General features: G+C 42.9%; 1 protein-coding gene across 2 annotated transcripts in view; it reads left to right on the plus strand.

Annotated features, from left to right (window-relative positions):
• Window positions 1–8,977: 8,977 nt before the first annotated feature.
• pot1 (protection of telomeres 1 homolog) overlaps window positions 8,978–24,367 on the plus strand; it is a 31,516-nt gene continuing 16,126 nt past the window's right edge. Inside the window, exons 1-7 of one of the 2 annotated variants that reach the window (XM_047034550.1) lie at window positions 8,978–9,047; window positions 17,699–17,832; window positions 18,235–18,307; window positions 18,924–19,024; window positions 20,749–20,856; window positions 21,142–21,213; window positions 21,914–22,040. In XM_047034550.1, the coding sequence (XP_046890506.1) occupies window positions 17,713–17,832; window positions 18,235–18,307; window positions 18,924–19,024; window positions 20,749–20,856; window positions 21,142–21,213; window positions 21,914–22,040 (601 nt within the window). In that variant the 5' untranslated portion in view covers window positions 8,978–9,047; window positions 17,699–17,712. Of the gene's footprint in view, window positions 9,048–15,820; window positions 16,218–17,698; window positions 17,833–18,234; window positions 18,308–18,923; window positions 19,025–20,748; window positions 20,857–21,141; window positions 21,214–21,913; window positions 22,041–24,367 lie in introns of those variants that run through there. The other variant, XM_047034551.1, reaches the window with a different exon arrangement.

A 24,367-nucleotide genomic window follows, 5' to 3' on the forward strand; every position in this document is an offset into this window, starting at 1 on the left:
TGGACCATGCATGGTGAATGCTTTGATAATTAGCAGATGAGTCAGCAACAACCTTTTTGCTCATTTTTTTGTTTTAACATTTAATGATTCATTCATACATTTTTTTCTGTCTGTCTGAGAATGAAAGATCCAAAGCACCACACTGACTTGGGAAACTTTTATTTTTAAAACACTCTCAAAACCCCCCTCTTATTTTAAGGGTCTCTAAAGACAAGGACACAGAGGCATCAGGCTTGGAGAAGTATTACTTCGTCTCTTTCACTAATACAGCTTCTTAAATTAGTCTGGCTTTTACTTGGAAAACATTAAAATCAATGAGGCCATAAATCAATTTCAGTTAAAGGCGGTTGGCAATGGCAATTGATTTCTGTCAGAGCTTTTTAACGCTTAATTCAGGATTAGACAAACCTGCCGTAGAGTAGATTGGTCCATGTCTTGAATAGACCTCGGTCACTTCAGATTGAAATCGGCTCTTGGATGTATCTACTTCACTGACTTCAGTTTTTTGACATGGTAGTTTTATAAGAGAAACATGGTTTACCCTATTGATTTGAGAATTTGTCCTTTTGACACACTTGTCTCATTTCATCCCCAAACTTCACAGAGAAGTCATGAAGGTTGTTTGCGTCTCATACTGAGAGGGACATGACAAAAGTATGTACAGTACACCCTTCAGGTACAGAACAGCTAAATATTTCAGAATGACACACATATACAGTATCTAATGTAGCTAATGAATCAGTATCCAATAAACAATCGTATGAATGAGCTGGTTCATGTGAGATAGAAAGCATATTATGCATGTGTGTGAAAGCGGTAGAGCATGTGTGTACAACCTTTCCAGTTTGTGAATGGCAAGGGCCCCTGCTTGTTCATGTGTGTGTTCCTTGGCGTCTTTGGGGTTAAATGCTAACAATATTTACAATATGTTAGCCTTTGTCAACATATTGTTGCAATTCTAATGGAATAATTACCAGCTGCTTCTTGTGTCACTGCATTGCAAAAGCACAAAAACAAGCCTAATCACCAAAGCTTAAATGATTTACCCAAAGTGCCACTTGAATGTCAATGACAGTGAATTCTATTGTTGTTCTACTGGTCGCTCTTTCTTTACAATTGTCCTGTGCATGTTGCAGTCTGTGGGTATGATAGAAACATGTATGGCCATCTGTTATACAATCGCAAAGACTTGGCTGTGACTCAAGAGCTTGAAAATATTAAGTAATTCATGCACTATGGTCAAGACAGTCGTGCATCAAGTCAAGAAATATTGTCCTTCAGAAGACCCCCTATGTAACCATTAATATTTAAATGAGATCAAAGCTTGGCTAAACAAGATGTTTTGCAAGCAAGCTTCCACTGACTGTCACATACAGTATGTTCAATGTCCAGACATCCAACCAACACTTGCATAAACAAACAGCACATACCCTATGAGGAATCCCCTAATCCTCATTTAATGTGTACACAATCCCTCCCGAATTTTCTAGAAATTATACCATATGATTATGAACAACTAATGGGATTATTCTAAATGACAGGCAACTTTGTAATATTTTCTCAAAGTGGTGATTTATAACAGAAGCATTGGACTGCTCTTATTAGACAAGACAATGAACATGAAAACACATAAACATATACACACAAACATGTATTGTACAGTAAATATCTAAGTATGAATGGGACATGAATGGGGTAATAAACGAGGTTCTCTGAGATGTGATGCTGTGGATTTAAACCTCTTACGTACTGACTGTAATTGTTTAGGCAATTTTTGCTCTCTTGAGATTATTATGCAATAGCAAAGTAGTGTTCTTCTATTGACACTAAAGTATGGTTAATGGAAGAAAATCTATGACAAGGAGTAAGTACTACATGATTAAACGTGATTATGTGATTTCCAGCGAACCAAAACATACTGTAAATGGTTGAGGGATACAAATAAGTAGGTGTACTTCTGATGGATCGTACTTCAATTCCCTGCAGTTGCTTTGGAAATCACTTTTTTGACCGGCACTAGCCCAAAACGTACATGGTTTTTCAAACATGACAAAGAAGCCACGTAAGTGAAAAAAGAAAGACTCAATGGAGAGAAAAGAAGGAAAGAATCAAAGGAAAGAGGGGTCAAAGTAGTGGGCGAAGGGTCAGGGGCAGGACGAGTGATTCAAATATTGGTCACAATTCAGTGTTCAGGTACATGGATTTGTTAAAAGAACAGACAGTCCTCCACTAAATACACTGTTGATGAGATCATAGAGCACACAGTGTAGGGATGAATCATATCTGTAATACCAGAGTTGGGAGACATCCATTCCCTGGGATAATTATCGTTGCAAATGCCAACCTCAGAAGTAAATGAATAGTAATATTTGATAATAAATGGTGTGGTTGGCTGGGGGAGTTTGTGGGGTACAGTTGGATCGTTAGGAGAAACAGAAGACTGAATACATTCCTCCACAGAAACAGGTGGCAACCTTGGATGTTCAGTGATGCAGCTTACAGTCTCAAGTAGGATGAATTATTCAAACTCTGGCAATTAAAGACTGACATATTCCACTTCCATTAAAAGTTTTTATTCACCATAAAATATTAACATTGCTATATCCATACAGATTTTGCATACAATATTGAGTTCCTGAAAAGTCACTTATTGGAAAGGTACTCTGCTTTGGAGCATTAAAGATGTCATAAATATATTACAATCTGGTTGAGAGATTTATGTCTTAACTGAACCAATGATGAATGAAACTAGTGGGAGTCATAAATTGCATTATTATATCATGAACTTGAGTTCATTCACACTCAATAAAGAAAATAAGTAAACAACTATCTTTTTCACTGAAACTGTTATATTACTGCACTTACCCAAACACATACTTAATCCTGTGTAAACATGTTCCTTTTGCTGTAGTAAGATGTGTAATTAGTTAAGGAAGGCACGCACGGTGAATGGAAAGTTGTATTGAAACTACTTTGTGTATTACAGTAAATACAACGACTGTAATTCAAGAACAGAAAAACCCTCTTCTGAACTGCAGAAAAAAAGCCCATCAAACCGTTTCTAGATTTTTTGCATAGATTGCATTTTTTATGTAAAAAAAGTTTTGCTTCTCTGTAAACTAATCTAATTGGAATTGAGATGACTGACAAAGCAAGTAAGAATGTGAAAAAATGTGTCTTTATTTAGCTTGAACAATTAGAGGAAGAAGTTGAATAGTCCCATAATGGCCCTGATGTGTGTTGATATTTATATACTGAGGCAGTGTCCAGTATCATCTTGGGGCTATAACAGCACAGTACTCTGTACAGCCTCAGATGAGTTAGGGTCAATGCATCTGGAAGCAGCAGGAGGCTGCAGTGGCTTTGGGCTTCGAATCCTAATGAGCCTCTGAGGAATGTGATGACTAGACCCCAGTGAGCAACAACAACAACCAAAAAATCGGAAGTGTCTGTGTCGGATCCTTTTAATCCTTTTAATGATGCTTGATGCAATTGTGATAGTAGACAGGTCAAATGTTAGTCAGAACCCCAGGTGAGATTGTCTCAGGGTATGATTTATTGGCTGCAACAGTTCTACTCCTTGTGGAGCTGTAGTTCTCTTTTGCTTTGTATTTTTGTTTGTGATATTACACGACTGTTTGAAATAGCCAGAACTACTCCTTCAACCCAATCCGACACACCATATCAACTCTATCCATTATTCATAGTCTTTCCTGGCCACAGTCCTCGACCTGCATGTTTGTTTGGTGAAAGGATCCATTTTTGTTTTGGTGAAGTAAAGCAATCTTATCTCAGCTCAGGAGAAAACAGTCTGCAACAAGAATGAATAAATTATCGTCAAGTTTTTTTGCAAACTGCCAGAACTTCTTATTTTTTTGCAATTTCTTGCAATTTTAACTCAAATAAGAAGTCAGGTGTCAGCAACAGAGAGGTGTAGATGATCTAAATATGTGTGCCCTCAACACTCTGTTGTAGAGATTTGAAAACCCTAACAGATGAACATGATGATAAATTCCTATTCTGAGACACTAGCAGCCTGAAACTGACCACACCTGCACCAATTTCTTCAGTGATGACGTTCTTCAACTTGTTCAGAGTTGGTTGTGTATTTCATTTACAGAGTTTTACAGAAATAAGGCTGCAGTATCAGCTTACAGAGGATGTGTAAAGCAAGAAAGGGATTTATTCGCCATGAAAGTTTGCACAGACAAGGAATTTGCTTTGGCAGGAAGGTGTATACAATAAACATATAGGAATCTTACATTTTTATATATGTTCTAACTATTCTAAGGATACATAAACTAGCAATACTAAGTGGAATACAATTAAAATGAAATATACAATAAAATAAAAGCCACTGCCAAGTTGCCTTTGTCCGACTAGTTTAAAAGCACAAGAGAGTTTTCAAAACTGGACAGATAGGTTAATCCCTGACCACGTAGCTTCATGTGCATGAGCTTTAACACTATTGAGTCTTCTAATTGCATGTGATACAATATGTTGCAGTCTTAAATTTATGATACTGCTGTGTAATGCAAAAAATGAAATTGAGGTTGACAATTTATAAACCAAAGTGTTACATTTGTGTTTGAGGGAAAAATGTAGTCAAATGTAGATGTCTACAGCCATGTCATCAACCTGAGAATTGATTTAGAATGTTTAAACTCATTCTCCTCCCTTGGGGCAACCCCCCCTTGAAAAATTAATCGATTTCTTCAAGTACCGTAGTGTTCCAAAACAGTGAACGTGGAGCGGAAATGGATCACAAACTATTAAGTCCTCTGACACAGGAAGCAAAGACTTCTCCCTCACTGTGTTTTTCTTGCAAAGGGTGGAGTCAAAGAGGGGTCATGGTAACAAAGTCTTGTCACATTGCCACTTACCATCAGTGTCACAACTTACTCAACCTCCACTCACACACACACACACACACATACACACAATGCACTTACACAGATGGCTGGCTAACAGGTGCACTTAGCACCATTGCAGGTGGAGTGGAAGTGTGATGGGATTTGTCGGTGGGGGCGGGGGACTCTGAGTGTGAGGGTGAAGTGACGAATGGTTTTGGGAATCAGTGTGGACTTCCAGCTGCAAGTGCAACCTAGTAACTTTTCACAGTGGTATCCAGCCTGAGGATTTGTCATCCTGAATTTTCCTCCTGTGTCTCCTTCCCATCAATTTACTTGTAGTCACCTCAAACAAATCGCCTTTCACCGGTAGCAGAAAGAGTGTTTTTCTGTCTTTAGGAATTCCATATATTTTTCTGATTATGCTTTTTTGATTGCGGATGTATTTTTCGACAGCATCTGATTGCCTTCATTTCTGACAAGTGAAATTTATATTGCATTTTATTTCAGGCATACAGTTTGGGTGTTGGGATCCTATGTGGAACAAGTCTTCAGATTTAATGACCCTAGTTGTGACACCATTTGCTGTGCAGAGATCTTTATTAAAAGGAAAACATGTACTCATAATCTGATTCATCTCATACTGTGGATCATGTATAGGACTATTCAATAGTAGGCTTATTTGACAATTCATGTATTAATAATTTGTCAGAATCCTTTTGTAGTGAAAAGAGGAGCTTTTGATTGTGTTGGCTTTTCATGTTGTTGCCCCCAATTAAATGTTATGGGAGAAAATCTTTCAGAATCAATGTGGTTGTGTCTGTAATCGCTGTCATCTTGATTGGATTAATGTTTTCTTTTTTTTTCTTTTTTACGACAGAAATTAAATTGCTTCCAATTACCCTCACGTTCATACCAAAACCTCTAAAACCTATTATCATATTTATATTCACTTTGTCATTTATCAAGAACATTACTGTAAAGCGCTGTTATAAATTACAATTCAGAAGCAGCATAAATACTTTAAAAACAGAACATTCTGGACTTTGTTTCACAGAGGGATAATGGCGCCTCCTCTCTGACAGTTACAATCACATAGCTTCCTTCAGTTGACTTGCGTGCATATAAACATGGCTCCTCTGTCTGAGTTCATTCAGAGGTCATCTTTTGTAGCTGTTCCACCACTTTGATCTCGTTCCCACTCACTGTGGACATTCCAAAATAAGTCCATGCAACCGGGTGAGTTCCAGCAGCTGCCAACCAACCAGCCAACCACTTGTCAGAATAACACACAGCCTCTTAGAAAAGAGGCGATAATATTACTGGGTAATTTCCAGTCTCCATCATATACAGCCCGGATGCTCAGTGAGAAAACACGGCATCAGTCAAAGGAAGGGAGAGGGGCATGGGGGGGGGGACCCCATCCATGTCTTTGCCTCTGCTTCCTTCCCCAGTCCTGGGTCATTTCTCATGCCGATGATGATGGAAGATGGTCCAAGGGGTGGGCAAGGGGGAGTAAATCAACGCTGGCGCCCCTCCAGTGCCAACCCTGCCCACCCCACCACCCGTTACAGGATTTACGATTGCCTTTGTTTCATTTTAGTCGGGAGGAGACTCACACTCTGTCACCCTGCCCTCTTATTCTTTGGCTTGAGGTTGTTTACTGTTTATTGATGGAGGGTTTCCTGGTTTTGCATTACAACCAACCCCCTCTGTGTCCTCTTCTGATTTGTCCACTGTCTTGCGTGGTTTGATGGCTACCTGGGTACCCTGTCATGTTGTTTTTAACGGATGTCCATTTTTGAAAAGTTTGTTTGCGTGAGTGCACTCAGTGACTAACATGAATGGGAATACACTGCCAATGCAGTCTTACAATATTGAAAAAAAGCGAACTTTTAAACTTTTGCAAGAAATCAAATATGCCGGCAAGATGTAAGATTATCTTATTTACAAAACACAATAGTTCTGGCACTTTCCGTGTAGTATTTACCTTGAGAGTGAAACATTAGCTACAGTTGTGACTAGAGCTATTCAGCTATAGGTAGCGAAGTGTACCTGTCTTGCTTTGCAGTGGCTTAGAGTGTCGCTAAATAGAAAATCAGAGTGTCTTAACATAATGTCATGAATATAAAAATTGCTATGTTTGACAAACGGAGGATTGACCAGAAGACCATAAACTGGCATTTCTGTCAAAATCCAATAAACAACAAAACGATGAATGGGGGTGTATTTGAACCTCTGACCTTACATTTACCAGCTCAACATCTTACCAGAAAAACTGTCATGACGACTGACATTTCTTGTCCAGATTTAGTATTAAATGAATGGTCATGTCCAGAAGGCTGACATTTTGTCCAGATTTAGTATTAAATGAATGGTCATGTCCAGAAGGCTGACATTTTGTCCAGATTTAGTATTAAATGAATGGTCATGTCCAGAAGGCTGACATTTTGTCCAGATTTAGTATTAAATGAATGGTCATGTCCAGAAGGCTGACATTTTGTCCAGATTTAGTATCAAATGAATGGCTGTGTCCAAAAGGCTGACATTTAGTCCAGATATAGTATCAAATGAATGGCCGTGGTTGACCTTTTGTCCAGATATACAGCTCTGGAAAAAGTTTGAACACTGCACCTTTTTCTTTCCTTTTTAATAACTTTGAGAAGAAACATTTTGAGTAAGGAACAGAAAGGTTCAACTTGCAGTGGCCTTTTCAATTTAACCATTCAGTTCCTCATTCAAAATGTTCCTTCTCAACGTTTTTGGACAGGAATTTTTTTGTATTTTGGCTGTTGTCTGAAGGTAATGACTGTGCATTATTGCTCTATATTCCCCACAATATGTATGGTCTTTTTTCCACTGCAAGCAATGAAAGCTTGACCACAGGACAATAAGCCATGCAAGAGTATGGCCTATATCTATTTTTTTATACTGTGTCCATCACTGACTGTAGCATAACGTAGTCAACAAGACACAAACAAACTGGACATACAAAAACATAACTGGCCTCATGTCTCTCCCGGCAGTAGCTATTTAGTCTTCCAGCAAATTACCATGGCCCCAAGATGCCTGAAACCCTCATTACTGCTGAGTAATGAATGCTTCACTAATAAAGAGAGGGCGGGAAATACAGTACGATAATTACAGTTATAAACATTATATTTTTATATATACACATATGTGATTGTTTGACACTTGTTACATTTAATTAAAGTCACTAATCTGGCTGTTAAAATCCCAGCCTAATATCCATGGATGACATAAAAAAACAGCCAGGTGTCAGTGCGGTTAATAGCCTACTTGTTTCTCTGACAAAAAGATTGTGTTTTATATGGTATTTTTTTCCAATTAAAGAAACAGCTTTTCAGGATTCAGATACTTTACATTAAGGAAAATGCATTATACTCAATTGCGATTGCTGTTTTAATGTATTTTGTTGTTCAGTTTTGCTTTAGATGCTGAGGGGCAACCAGTGTTCAACGAGGGACATTTCGACTTCAGCAATGAGAACACACTTGCAGGCGGCAACTGTGGAGTCTGTTGAGGCATCGACTGCAACGTCCCCACTTCTTCCCTGTCACTTGTGATCGTGGGCGACTTGACAGGCTGGCAGGTTACACAGCATGACTTCTGCACTGAGCTCAACTCAGTTCTGTAGCCTACTGCCTTCCACTGAAACTGTCCACCCAGATAGCTCGTTTAATGCTACATTAAGTGAGATTTATTTTTTAATCCTATAGGCCTACCAGCAGACAGTAGGCTATTCCAATTCCTATTTAGCTATATATAATTCTTACCCGTGCCCAGTCGAGTAGGCAGTCATCACAACACATTTGAATAATAAAAAATGGGAAACATTGTAGGCTATGACCACATCGTTAGGCTACCACTACAACTTGGCTACAGGATTGATTAGGCACATTTGTAAATGGTTCCGTCGGCCGTAAGGTTACTTAAACCTCTACATTACGTGGCTTTAAACCACAGTGGGAATCTGATTGTGACTGACAAACTTAAATGAGCCACTGATATCAGCCACTTACTCCTCCGATGTAGTGAGTTGTCACCAGTGGTGTGGTTCCACGAAAACGGGCACGTCAAGTTCAGGACAGAAGCATGCAATGCGCCTGCTCCTAGGACAAACCGGAAAAAGCTCTATGTTCAAAACCAAGCGAGGGAAAGCTTAACATCTAAAAAGTAAGTTTCTTCGTTATTGCCATACAATGGGTATGTAAATCCTGATATTTAAACACCGAATCAGCCAATTGTCTAAAAAGCCCAATTTACTATTTGACAAACGTGACAGTGTTTCGTAGCTAGCTTATATTATAATATCTGATTTAATGAACAACAAATAGCAGCTGTTTTGTTGTTGTCTAACTACTGTAGTAGCCTCAATGCTAAGAAGATAATCAAGACTAGCCAGTAAACGTTATATCCAATTGCACTGACAGGGTTTAGCTAACTATATCCAACAACTCGATTCCACATTAACCATAAATTGCTTCGAGCCAGCTAGCTAGCCAAGCATCACGGGCAAATGTCAGGTTGCTAATGCATCGTTGCTAGCAGCGTATTACTAGTGCTTGTCTACGACCAGTTCCAATGATGTTGTTTGCACTGAAGTGAATTCAACTTAAGGTAGACTAGTTACAGTAGCCACTTCGCTAGCTCGTTATCAAGATGTGTTGTGCTAAATTCATGTGTATAATTAAATGCTACTCAAGCTCGGAAATGTGTAGAAGAGTAGTTTGAGCGAGTGCTGTAGTTGCTACTAATGTGATGCCACTGTCTTTATCTGATACTAATTCTGAACTGTATTCCCTCAAAACACCTTGCCAAGCGTCACCCTCCATACATTCAGTCATTTTATGCGAGTTCACTAACTAGATTAGTTGCCATGAAAGGAATGAAGTGACTTCCCAATGAAATTGCAAAGTCATACAATTACTATGTAGGACCAGTGTTTGGGGTCCCATTACGACCAGGGTGATTAGAAGGGCAGTGTAATTCCACCGTGCAATTAGCCCCAATGTGTGGCTAATATAGTACTGTGGCGACAGAGGAAATTCGTAAATGTTGAGAATATTTAGAGAGGCGAGAGGACAACTCTAACAGAATAATTTAATCTACTTTGAAATTTTGCTTGAGCATTTAATAATCAGAAATTAATGTAATTATAGTTTGCGGTCTGAATTTGTAACTCCAACAGTACATCTTGTTTGAGTTTTCCTCATTAAATTTCTTCCACAAGAAGGTCAGGTTATTAGCCTTAGCCATAGTCTAGCCTCAGAACAAAAGCTGCCCCAAAGAATAGCCAGTGCCTGGACTGTGCATTACTAAGACCAAAGACCATGGTAGTAGATTTTAGTTTAGTGAATCCAAGTAGCCCAAGAGACCCTTGTTCGTATTGCCAAACAGTGAAGATAAATAAGAAATGATCTCCACAAATCAGAACTAAAATATAAAACAGGATACCTGTCATTCAAATGGACTTTGTGTGCGAAAAATAGTACACAATGTTTGTTTATCCACACTCAATAGGCGCTTGGGTCAGATCTGTATGCTTGGCACATAGTCCTTCATATACAGTGCCCTCCAAAAGTATTGGAACAGTGAGGCGAATTCCTTTATTTTTGCTGTAGACTGAAAACATTTGGGCTTGACATCAAACGATGAATGTGAAACCAGAGATCAACGTTTCAGCTTTTATTTCCAGGTATTTACATCAGGATCTGATGCACAAATTAGAAAATATCACCTTTTTGTTCGAACCCACCCATTTGTCACGTGAGCAAAAGTATTGGAACATGTGACTGACAGGTGTGTTTTGTTGCCCAGGTGTGTCCTATTACATACATTATTCAATCAATAAATACCACTGAATGTCTACACTCAGGTTCAGATTGGGTAAGATAGGTTTTGTCTATGCAGACTGTATTCAGAGGTGAAAACAACATGAAAACCAGAGCGCTGTCTTTGGGTGAAAAACAAGCAATTGTGAGTCTTAGAGAAGATGGAAAATCAATCAGAGCCATTGCAGAAACATTGGCCATAGCCAGTACAACCATTTGGAATGTCCTGAAGAAGAAGAAAACTACTGGTGTACTAAGTAACAGACGTCGAACAGGTAGACCAAGGAAAACATCAGCAGTTGATGACAGAAACATTGTGAGAGCTGTAAAGAAAGACCCTAAAACAACTGTTAGTGAGATCAGCAACAACCTCCAGATGGCAGGAGTGAAGGTATCACTATCTACTGTTCGCAGAAGACTTCATGAACAAAAGTACAAGGGCTACACCAGAAGATGCAAACCACTCATTAGCAAGAAGAATAGGAAGGCCAGGCTGGAAATTGCCAAAAAGTACAGAGATGAACCTCAAAAATTCTGGGACAAAGTTTTATGGACTGATGAGACAAAGATTAACTTTTACCAAAGTGATGGAAAGGCTAAAGTTTGGAGAAAGAAAGGAACTGCTCATGATCCCAAACACACAAGCTCATCTGTGAAACACGGTGGAGGTAATGTCATGGCTTGGGCTTGCATGGCTTCTTCTGGGACGGGCTCATTAATCTTCATTGAGGATGTAACACATGATGGCAGCAGCAAAATGACCTCGGAAGTCTACAGAAACATTTTGTCTGCCAATTTAAGGAAAGATGCAACCAAACTGATTGGCAGAGCCTTCATCATGCAGCAAGATAATGACCCAAAACACACTGCCAAAACAACAAAGGAGTTCATCAGGGGCAAGAAATGGAAGGTATTAGACTGGCCAAGTCAATCTCCAGACTTAAACCCTATAGAGCATGCATTTTACCTGCTTAAGAGGAGACTGAAGGGAGGAACCCCACAAAACAAACAACAACTGAAAGAGGCTGCAGTGAAAGCCTGGGAAAGCATCAAAAAGGAAGAATGCAAAAGTTTGGTGACGTCAATGGGTCACAGACTTGCTGCAGTTATTGAAAGCAAAGGATTTGCAACTAAATATTAAGTCTTATTCACTTAAATATGTTTTAAGTATATCTGTTCCAATACTTTTGCTCACATGACAAATGGGTGGATTCAAACAAAATGCGATATTTTCTTAGTTGTGCATCAGATCCTGATGTAAATACCTGGAAATAAAAGCTGAAACGTTGATCTCTGGTCTCACGTTCATTATTTGATGTCAAGCCCAAATGTTTTCAGTCTACAGCAAAAATAAAGGAATTCGCCTCACTGTTCCAATACTTTTGGAGGGCACTGTACATAAGAGGATGGGAAGATTGAGACTACAGACCAAAATGGAGGTCAAACTATATTACCCACAATATTATAGGCATAGTTGACTTGGAAATGCTGTGCTCTTTCAAGCACATACTGTAAATCTTAGGCAGAAATTTATATTTCCATTGGCCATTATGTGTTAAAAACAGTTGTTTTACCTTTATTATGCTGTAGTGATACATTGTGTCAAAGTAAAAGGAGCTTTTAATGTTTTTATGCTCATACTGTTGCCTATTGCCTAGCCTAATTGACTCATCTTAACAACTGTTCTCTGAAGCTCTTGTTAACTTTAATATGCCTATCGTCACTCACCAGATTTGTTTTTGATCTAAATCAATTTTATGAGCAAATAGTCCTGATTCCAAAAACGGATTTGTATCATGGATGTGTCTGCTGGAATCACAGCATGTATCTTGGAGAGAAATGGTCGAGGTCCAGGGAAACATAATCATGTAATATATTAACAGGTGCCATAGAGATTAATTGGAAGCTTCTATTTTTCCTTTTGGTTTTCCATCCACGCGTCACCATAAAATGTATTCACCACATGTAGGCCTACTCTCTCCAGTGTGCTCTCGACACAATGCAATTTTGCCCGTTCGAAAGGATATAGGAATATTTCTAAGTGTGGGAACCGCTGCTGAGGGGACTCTTCTGCTTCCGGCTATTCTATTATGTTGTTCATCATGCAGAGCTTCCCTCATTTCAAGTGCACAACGCGTAGTGTGGCATAGCCCCCCCCTATAGGTATGATCCAAAAGGCTATGAGTATGTCTTGATAGTTACCAGTAGAATTCACACATCTAAACAGGCTAAATGTCCTTACAACCTGTTGAAATGACAAAAAAAGACATAAAGAGAATAAGTCACTCAAACAGAGAGATGAAAAAAGACTTCCTGGAACAACATTGGATCTGTTCAGCTTTTTCATAAGTAGGCTATAACAGCACCAGCTTTTCTGTCAGTGCCATAATTATGCATGCACTGTGGAGATAGAAACGCAAAGCTCCCCCTGGCAGTGGTTACATTTGAACCAAACCTATTTCAGGAGACCCTTTGTGCAACTTGGTTCACTCTTCCCAGAACCCCAAAAAATTGATTATGGAAATGTGGATAAAACGAAGGGTTCTTGTGAAAGGTTGAATAGAACAGGAGACAGTTTAGGCTAGTCTTTGTGCTTGGCACGCATAGTCTTTGTCAGTCTGGCCCGCCGCAAGGAAACTGTGAAACACAGGCATCGCTCTTTATCCGACGTATAAATGTGTTCTCTGCTTCGTCCCCATTCCCACGTTTGCGCTCTGCATCGTTGTGGAGCAATTTGGTACAGCATATTATTTACATGTTCATCTTGTTGTGATCACACTAAACCCCCTAGCTGGCATGATTCCGGACATCAAGCTGATTTGCAAAGCCCTCAGTGGGTGAGAGAATGGAACCAGGGAAACCATACTGGGCACGCTCGCAAATGTTGAGGAATGAGGAATTTTCGACGGCTGAATAATAAGAATTAGGCCTAGCCTTCAGGGGTGTTTTTATGTCCTGGGAACATATCACTCTTTGCCTGTGCCAGCAAATTACATTTTTCACACTTGATGATTAAATATTTTATGTTGTGCCATCTTGTCGAAATTGCATTATACAGGCTAGATATTACCACGGCACTGTACTTTGTAATTCAATAGCAAAGAAACTATAGTTCATCATGTCGGCCTAGTAAATTTGAAACACCCTCCTATTGGGATTGGGTTATGTGTGGCCAATCACCTCTTTTGCTTAGAAGGGCATTTTGTGGGATTTAACAGTCAATCCTGATTTGTTGTCATAGTTGCATACACATGCAGTTGTCCGATGTGATCCCATAGCAATATTCCTCAAACTTTAAAAGAATTATGACCAGAGGCAGAGAAGGGGTCCCTCTGTGACAGACAGGCTTCAACGCTTCAACACAATTCTAAACACCTTGAAGGAACCCTGACTCAGCCTAGACTTCTTAGTTATTAGTATGGGTCTTACGCCTTACCTGTGGAGCAGAAGCACGTTTTCTGCCATTATCCAAAAGAAAAGCTGCTGTGCATGCTAGGCCATTAAAAACGGTTCTGCCCCCAGCTCTGTCAGTTCCCAAGTCATCGCTCAGGACTTTTGGAAACGCGCTCAAATACACTAGAGTAATGGCTTAGGCACTATTAAGGAAGTGTCAAGTTCCCTAGCTCTCCCACCACGCATTAGTTGAGCGCAGCTTTCCGAGTCAAGGCCTGACACGTGACATCCCCTGCGATGCTCTCCGTCCTGTCAGCGAGGACGTCAGCCACGTCCCTGCCTCCGTCTACTCGCACAAAAAGTAGGGGTAAGTCGGTTGGAGCGACATGGCACCCTCATGCTCATGTGTCCTGCCCTCCTTTTATCTCCCCGCCCCCCCCTCCCCTCTACTCCCTCAAGGACTTGCAGGCCGGCGAGCGGAGAGGAGAGACAACGAGACCAAGGACGAGTGTCTGAGGCCGTGGTCTGTCAGGCAGGCAGTTAGTCATCCCGTCCTCTCCACTCTGCTGTTGAGTCTTACCAGGAGGAGAGAGGGAGGGGGACTTTATAAATTGGGCTCTTTGAGAGGTGCAGTCTGGGACCTGTTGGTGCATAACTAGGCTTCTGCACACACACACAGAAACAAACAAACACAGGTTAATACATGTGCACACACACACAGTGCACACACACACACAGTGCACACACACACACACACACACACACACAGTGCACACACACAGTGCGCAGACACACACAGTGCACACACACAGACATATGCACACACACGGTGACAGGGTACATATACACGCATGCACAATTACACAAACTCATACCACTCACTCTTGCAGGCAGTTTCCCACCCAATAACAAAGAAGAGGAAAATACTTGATAGCAGGGCTCGAAATTAACATTGTCCCGTCGTCCCGGGGACAATGAAAAAAGATGTCTGGGACAGTTCAACACAGACTTTGGGACGATAGACCATACCATTATAAAATGCAGTGGTTCAACACATTTAAACACAAAACGGGTGAAACATACCATCACATTTAGCTCCAGCTTAAAATTCCTTCAACTATGAAGTATGAACAATGTATTCACATTAGAAGCACTGCTATGTGTTACGTTGCTCCACGGTGCGCGGTCGCGCTTCGTAAACTGTGGCCGTCCATCATGTGTAAACCAGCTAGCTTCCAGCTAACATTCAGTGGCGGATCTAAGGGGTGGCAATAAAAAATACTGCCACCCCAATAAAAAATACTGCAACCCACCCCAATCTTTTTATTTTTTAATGAATTTAGCAGACGCTTTTATCCAAAGCGACTTCCAAGAAAGAGCTTTACAAAACGGCATTGGTCACTGATCATAACAACGAGATAGCCCCAAACATTGTGGGTAGCCAAAACATGAAGCATGCATTGTGAAAAAATCAAATAAGTCCCAAAGGGAAGAACCATAAGAGCATTTAGTTACAAGTTACAATTAAACAACATGAACCTCAATCTTCCCATGGAAAAATATTATTTGTACATTGCTGAACATTTCAATAAATAATATTAATGTTACCGTTTAATTTAAACTACAATTTATAGCCTAATCATTTACCATAGGGAGTACTATACCCCCTACTTTGGGTTTTGATTCGCCTCCAGGAGTCCACCCAACAACTTCCTTCTGCCACCCCATTGCGACCCCGAATTAAAATCTCTAGATCAGCCCCTGCCACACCAATAATTGTGTTAGCCCCACCATGAAACAAGCAAGACAATTGTGTATTCTATTGTGAATCAATGTATCTATTGTGTGTTTTTTTAACCTAGTTTTCGTATAAATGTTCTCAGTGTAAAAGACTAGTGTAAAGATGAAACTTGTTATACATAATGATCACAGTAACATACATCACCAGCAGCAAGGCCCTGCACACCATAACAATCTGGTTAACGTTCTCTGAACGTTCTGATCGTTCAATTTCGAGCATTTTAGGGCGAAGTGGACACATCTGGCGTGTGACTAACGTGTGACTATAACGCATGACTAGCGTGGGACTGACGCAGGAGGAGTTTGTAACAGCGACCAAGTAAGACGCCCCTAAAAACTATTAGCGTGTGATTATGTGACACTGGTGCGTGACGACGTGTGACGAAAGCAAACGATAAATAACCAAGTAACGCTAGAGTAACGACTGACTAACGATAGCCAAACGTATGCAACGTTAGTCAAACGTTCCACAAACGTTCTTTAGCGTTATCCAGCGTTTAAAATCAAACGTTGAAGAACCCTGGTCTCCATGAGAACTTTTGTGCATGTTCCAATCTTTTTTTTTGGACCAGCATTCTTCGCCAATCGTGAGTTACCAAAATATTCCCACCCCTATTGTTTAGTATTGTCCTGGTTAAACCCAATATGCCAGTGTAAGGGTAACCAACATGGTAATCTTGTGTTAGTTGGACTGAAGATATAGGCAAATGGTCTTCTTGAACACACCCCTCTGGCATACCGAGAGACCTATTTTCCACGTTTTCCATTTTATTCATTCAGCAGACAATTTTCCATCCATCTTTCAGCACAATTCCCAAAAATTCAGACTTCCTCCCAGAATTATTTGTGTGGATGAACTTCACTTAGCCTCTTAATTAATTACTGCTTGGTCTTTTGACGGAACTGAGGCAGGCTGGGGGCCTGGGTTGCCCTGGGGAGTGCTAGAGCCAGCCAGCTGTTTGGACTCTGCAGGGCCTTGTCTGGTATGTCTGACATTTCACTGGGTACAATCTGGCGTGGGCCCTCTAAGGTCCAGCATGATATTTTCAGCTGGTAGGCCACAGCCCCCCCTCCCCAACCCCCCCGAATCCTCCCCGCCGATGGTGTAATACTTGGTTTTGGGGCTGTGAAGGAGAAGGTCTCGCAAAATTGTGTTGAAGGGGGAGACATCAAACAAAGATTGTGTGTGGTGGCTATTCTTGATTCCCTTCACTGCCCTTAAATTTAACTAGAAAATGCCTTGTGTCCCGCTGAGTTAAACCATGGCATACAAGCTTTGATGTCGTTTAGCTAACAACACACGTGTTCTTGAGTGAGACGGGACTCATCCTCATGGGATGGTTATTATAGAACCTTTATCTGCATCATCGCATAAAAATAGCCCATTCCAATTTGCCAGAAAACCCTTTGGCTCAACCCCTCCCAATTGAAATTGTGGGGGAAATCCCTTCAATCGGCCTCTGTCTTACTAAGCAGCTGGCTGAGGAATTGACTAGCTGTCTCCGAGGCTGTTCTGCCTCTGCCGTCCCCTGCTGTACAAGGTAGCACAGGCGGACCTGCCAGTTAAAGCCCCCTTGGATAACAGACTAACCCGTACTGACAGGCAGCAACATGGTAGCTGTTTGGAGCCCAGCCATCAACTTTTCACAGATCTTGAAGGCTTTTGTATCAACTGTCTTTTTAGGTTGTGCTTTGTAAAAAAAAAAAAAAAAAAAAAAAAAAAAAAAAAAAAAAAAGAAATTGTTGTTAACATCCAGACAACAACATTTCGTTTCTGCCTTTCAACTTTGCTTTCTTCAGCCGAAGCTTAAGCCATGCCTGTCCATGTGGTCAAGGATGGGGTGAATCCTGAGTCCCAGGTGCCTGGCCGTCTGCAGAAGATACCTGTCCCACTCCTCAGCACCTCTCTGGACTGCAACGACAAGATTGTGAAGGTGCGTTTTGATGGCAGTTTCTCGACGACAGGAAACGCATTAAAAAGTTGGCTTGAATACACGGTGGTAGCCTGAGCTCAGCTCCCTCCCATCCTCCCTCATCTCCCCCGTCTTCTAGTTTATCTATCCCCAAGTCCCCCACATTTACATTTGATCCAAAGCTTCCCAGTTCATTTTCGTGTTTTCTTCCACGACAGGCAAATGACTGGGCAAGCAGTTGTGCTGCCAAAGCACTTATAATGACAAATCTCTCCCCAACTTCTTTGACTGTCTCTGAGGTCATGTGCTCATTGCGGTGTTTAGAAGTTATGATGTTAGGTCTGATGAATAGCCTAGCTGGGTGGGTGCGCGTCTGAAAAGTTTGTCCGTCCAGTAAATCATACAATCTTATGATTCTTCCAGGGTAAAGTGGTTCACAAGGGACCTTTGGTAACTGTGGGAACAGAAGACTTTGTCCTGAAGAGCGTCATTCAAGGTAACGTTGTGAACAAGTACCCTGCCTAGTGAAAAGGCCCCATAGAACACTATTGTGAAGTTATGGAGGAGTTTTATAACGTGTTTCTGGACGCTTTGTGTCTTTGTCGGCTTGGATTTCTATTCTCTCCAACTGTGATCCATTCAGCTGGGAAGCTGACTCAAAATCGGATTGTCGAGTAAGGCCAGCTCCCTCTTTGTGATCTCGTCCATGCTACACTTATCTCTTTGCCTTACGATTAACATGTATACAGAGCTACAGCCAATTCTCAGAGGGTCATCTAAGTTGTTAAGACTTAAATTCCACTATAATACGACACTTGTTCCGGACTTGTCAGTGGGAAACATGCCTCGTTTTCCTTGTCGTGTCCAATAATTGTATTTCGCAAACAATTGTCAGTTAAGTCTAAAAATGGTGACAGCGTGTCTTCTGTCCATTCCACCGTTTTCAGTGAAGTGATTTGGTCCTCAACACTGCAAGGCTCTCAACTCTGTTCTTAAAAGCCTATTTCAGACAAACAGCTTTGCATGAGCCACGTACCATGTGCCTCATCTGCATCCTGTGCAACCCAAGGTAAGAGCCCACTTAAAGAAACCACTCTCTGCGTCTCTTTCAGAAGAGGACTCCCGGCACAGCTTGTCATCAGAGAACACATCCATCAATGTCATCCTGGTTGGAGCGCTGGCTAAGGAATTCTCTGAATCTGTCAATCAAGGGGTAGGCCTCCAATCATTTCCACAGTGATCTGTGTCAACACCTAGTTTGCATCCATTTACAGCTACAGTATGTGCAATCAATATTGCTTACTTTAGACGTGTGGTGCTCTATAGGTAACTACTATGAAACGGAACATGAATGGGTTCTTGATATGTTTATCACTGTTTGAACTGAGATAACTTGAATGCAAATGTGATGTACCTGTATCTGATAACATGTTTTTACGTCTAACAAGCATCCAAAAGGATGATTAAAACGTGACTGAAAACATGTATTTTGTTCCATTTGGGTACGACCAAGATTGCTCGAAGAAAGAACCAAACCGAATTTGTCAGTTTGGCTGGTTTTCCTCCACGGATTTCCAACCATCTTTGTGTCAGAGGAAAAAAACAACAGCATTCTGTTCCTTTTAACCCAAAAACTAGCTTTCATCTCTGGTTTTCTGCTCTAGCTCATCACCATGGCACCATTCGTCAAAAAAGCTGCAGTGCATTTCCATAAGCATAAAGCGAGTCACTAGATGGTATTTCTTTGCTTTTTTAGAAGGGGTGGGGGTGGAGGGAGGGGGCTAATCCTCAAAGAGATGCTTTGGGCGTCTGCAGCTTCTGCAGAAGGCGGATCACAGCGTCAGTCATTGTTAGCTTCCAACGCTCCCTATGAAAGAATACAATCACTCTGGTGGGGGGGAAAGTTGCAAGTCCCGGAGAAATGAACAAGAACATGAAATGGCCGAGGTGCATATGGCACATCCAGCTTTCGAGACCCATCAAACTGCCAGAATCGGTCGATCAGACCTGCTCGCAAGTGCACACAATGCGCAGCGACAAGCCGTTTGACAATGGGCCTTCTGTGTCGCATTCTGGTAGAGATGTTTGTGATTTCACTTTGAGACTTTTCCACCATATTATTTCATCTCAACACCAGTATGGTCACCAATTTGCCCTGCATCCCAAGGCTACATGTCTTGCACCTGATCCAAGGGGGTAAGCATGTCTTCACAGGGTAACAGTGTCGGCTCACATGTTAATTCAGGAACAATATCAGCACGTCTCTGCTGTGCAAACAAATCTTCTGATGACTCGCCCGGAGCCCGACAGTGGAACAACCACGATCTCGGAGAAACACCTTTTTTCCCGGATGGAGATCCAAGCAACACAACAAACCCCCTCCAAAAAAAAAAATCTCCTGTAAGCCACTGTCAGACATGCCTCACTTATTTCCGCCAAACTGTTCCGTCCCTGTGGAATAGAGTGTGTGATGAGCAGAGAATGGAGAAGAGGGAAAAAGCGACGTCTCAGTCTGGGGAGATAAAGGAAGAGGGGGGTGGGGGGGGGGGTCGTTTTTCTATCACGGCGATACACTTTAACACTCCATCAAACAGCGCTTTGTGTAAGCCGCTGGAACATGATTACCATGACTATCTGCAGTCCCATTTGTCTGCGGCTGGAGCCGTGTCACAGCACCTTGTTTAGAAGCCGTTTCAGGGCTCGATCACACACTGCCACCCAAATAAAACTTCACATCTCCAAGCCTCTAACACGCTCAGCACTGCTGTACATAATTACAGCATCTCACTTATACTACACAGCTAGATCTAGTATTCAAATCGCTCGCCCCCTCAAGGAAAGGTTTTTTTTGTATCCCCCCCCTCCCCAAAACCCCCATTTTGCTGATTCCCTCCATGTCTCTGACTCTGTGATGTCACTTCTCTGCCACGCCCCCAGGACGTGATGGCGGTGTCTGGTTTCAGCGTGGGCAAGTCTCCCACGGCTCTCAAAGATAAGCTGCATCCCTGTAACCTGCACCTGGCTGGAGATGAAGCCAGGGTTTATGTGAGTATTTGAGGAGCTGCAGGCTTGGGAAGTGCTTACAGAAGGGACACATTACCATACAGGCCTATCTCCCCAACTTCTCAAGTCAGTTGATGTAAAGACGGGGCCGCATTTAGAGAAGGGGTTCATCTCTTGTTTATTTTTAATGTGACATCTTTCACGTGCGCAGATCTCCTAGACATGAGTTAATGACGTGTCACAACTGTGCTCCTGAAAAGGAACTGTCTGTTGGGTTATTCCTTTTTTTTTTCTTCTTTCTATTCCTCCTCCGTTTGTCTCTCCCAGGTGTTCCCGTCATCTGCCGTGGACCCCCGGGCCTCCGTAGGCAACAAGAGGGCGCCTCTCTCCGGCGCCGAGGTCAGAGTCTGCAACCTCATTAGCTAGGAGGCTGCTGTCTTTTCAGAGCCAGTCAGAGGCCGTCTTGCTCCTGTCACAAGCCTTCATGTCATCAAATAATTTTCCCGAAGTGACCTCACCCCGGAGTGTCATGCTACGCTGGCCCTCTGTGACTCTTGACAAGCTCTCTGCTTGATATGAGGAGAGACAGAGAAGGGTGGTCTAGGAATTTGTTTGGGGGGCGGTAGACGTGCCAGCCATGTTAATGAGGTTTAAGTATCGACCAGGAGACTGTAGCTAGCAATGTGGAGTGGAATCACTAATAATTAGTACATTACATTTACATTTAGTCATTTAGCAGAGGCTCTAATTCAGAGCGACTTACAGTAAAGACGGACATTTTCCCTGAGGCAAGTAAGGTGAAGTGCCTTGCCCAAGGACACAATGTAATTTGACACTCGAACTGGCAACCTCCAGATTATTAGGCTGATTCCCTAACCGCTCTGCCACCTGACTCCCTAATAATGGGTACATACTGACTACATCAAGTCAAATCTCATTTGATCTCACCGACACCACTATCTAACCTAGACTCTCAGAGATACGTTATTCTTACTCAAATTTCTTATCTAGAAATAGATATATTGTCATCGGTGCATTTGGCTTAGATGTCTCATAGATTGTGTTATTTATGCTGATGTGTGTGTGTGTGTGCGCTCAGGTGTCCAAGTCTGCCAAGGTCCCCAAGTACAGCTACGTCCGCCTGGGCCAGCTGCAGCCGGGCGTGGTGGTGAACGTGTACGCTGTGGTGACCTTCTTCAAGCAGCCGTTCCGCACCAGGGGGACAGGTCAGTCTCTCTCCCCCACCCCCCTCTACCAGGGGACAGGTCAGTCTCTCTCCCCCACCCCCCTCTACCAGGGGACAGGTCAGTCTCTCTCCCCCCACCCCCCTCTACCAGGGGGACAGGTCAGTCTCTCTCCCCCACCCCCCCCCCTCTACCAGGGGGACAGGTCAGTCTCTCTCCCCCACCCCCCCCTCTACCAGGGGGACAGGTCAGTCTCTCTCCCCCCACCCCCCCCCCTCTACCAGGGGGACAGGTCAGTCTCTCTCCCCCCACCCCCCCCCCCCCTCTACCAGGGGACAGGTCAGTCTCTCTCCCCCCCTCTACCAGGGTACAGGTCAGTCTCTCTCCCCCACCCCACTACCAGCGGACAGGTCAGTCTCTCTCCCCCTACCCCCCCTCTACCAGGGGACAAGTCAGTTTCTCTCCCCCCACCCCCTCCCTCTACCAGGGGACAGGTCAGTCTCTCACCCCCCACCCCCCTCTACCAGGGGACAGGTCAGTCTCTCTCCCCCCACCCCCCTCTATCAGGGGACAGGTCAGTCTCTCTCCCCCACCCCCCTCAACCAGGGGACAGGTCAGTCTCTCTCCCCCTACCCCCCCTCTACCAGGGGACAGGTCAGTCTCTCTCCCCCCACCCCCTCCCTCTACCAGCGGACAGGTCAGTCTCTCTCCCCCCACCCCCCTCTACCAGGGGACAGGTCAGTCTCTCTCCCCCCACCCCCCCTCTACCAGGGGACAGATCAGTCTCTCTCCCCCCACTCCCCTCTACCAGGGGGACAGGTCAGTCTCTCTCCCCCCACCCCCCTCTACCAGGGGACAGGTCAGTCTCTCTCCCCCCACTCCCCTCTACCAGGGACAGGGTGGTGGCTCGCTCGGCCGATGACCGTTTCTGTCGCTGTGACGCTGTGCTGGATTATTCCCTCAGGACGCAAAGGCGCGTAGCCACGATCAACATTTAAAATGTTTTTTTTTAGCTTTTCAGTCAGGCTGTGTTCACTACTGCCTCCTCTTTACTTTATGTGGAGCCGTAAAAGAGGTTCGGGAATATTTTAAAAGACAGAGAAGTGATCCTGTGGTTCAGTCCTAATCTCAATGGCTCGAACAAAAATATCCCCTGCGATATAGACCTCCATCACAGATATAGCTGAGCATAACAGCACGTTGTGTCACTTTAAACCACGACGCCCTAGAAAAGCTCACTATCGAATGAAATGAACTCCTTCTACACCTTTTGTTTCTAGATAACCACCGCAGAACAACCAAATCACCCGACCCTATACAGTCTCTTGTGCTTCAATACATCCCAAACATTGATCAGGCATTAGCTCTTGTCATGCAAGCTGACATAAGTGGTCCAAAAAACAAAAAAAAGGTTTCTGTATGACGCTGATGTTTGAGTGGATGGTACTGCTCAGCAGAGTGCCTCCTCTAACATGGTCAGTGGGCCAGAAATGAGGTTTCCTCTCTTCTTGTGTCCGGGAGGCACCAGTCTGCATGAGAGATCAATCTCTGCAATGCAGGAAGTGACTGCGACACAAATGACCAAACGGCATATTATATCGGGCTCCGTGTCTGTAAAAGAGCTGAACTGCTCCAGGGGGAGGGGGGGGTGTGATTTTTGCACATTTCTCCATGACTGTCCACACTTGTCAAAGCAGATTCTCTCATTAAATAGCTTGACTTTGGAGGACTCAGAATCCCCCCCCCCCCCCTTCTCCACACACACATCTTTCCCCTCGTACTCTAGCTGGGCTATTACATCATCTCCTCAGAGGTGCATAAAATGGCCAACGCCACCCTACCCAGATGCCCTGAGAGATCGTCAGGGGCTTGTACAGGCAAAGCGATGGGACAAAATAACTCTTAATGGGAGTTGCTGTTATAAGCCTGTGGCAGTCCCATTCATTCTCTTTCTGCCTGTAGCCAATGTGCAGGATCCTGACTCATGAAAAGATGCGAACTGGAAGCGGATGAGACTGAGCCGTGGAGATTGCCGTGGAAATTCTGGTTTTATTTGTGTCACAGCGTTAACTGGACCGCTCATTGTGCCTGTAAATTATGGCCGTGACAGGTTCAAAGATGCGGCAGCTGTAATGTAGCTATGATGGAAATCTATCAGATGAGATGCAGTTGACACACTCACATGCACTCATCCACACACTTACACACATAAACACAAACACACACACATCAGTGCTCGGCCGAGGAACCCCACATCCCCGATCGTCTGGACATCATGTACTGCATTATTTTTGCTTAAGTTAACATTTCCCCAAAATAACAACACACTGAATTAACTGTGTCCTCATGACTGGGCAGAAGCGTTCTCT

Source organism: Hypomesus transpacificus, chromosome 14 (assembly GCF_021917145.1).
Source record: "Hypomesus transpacificus isolate Combined female chromosome 14, fHypTra1, whole genome shotgun sequence".
Taxonomy (NCBI): domain Eukaryota; kingdom Metazoa; phylum Chordata; class Actinopteri; order Osmeriformes; family Osmeridae; genus Hypomesus; species Hypomesus transpacificus.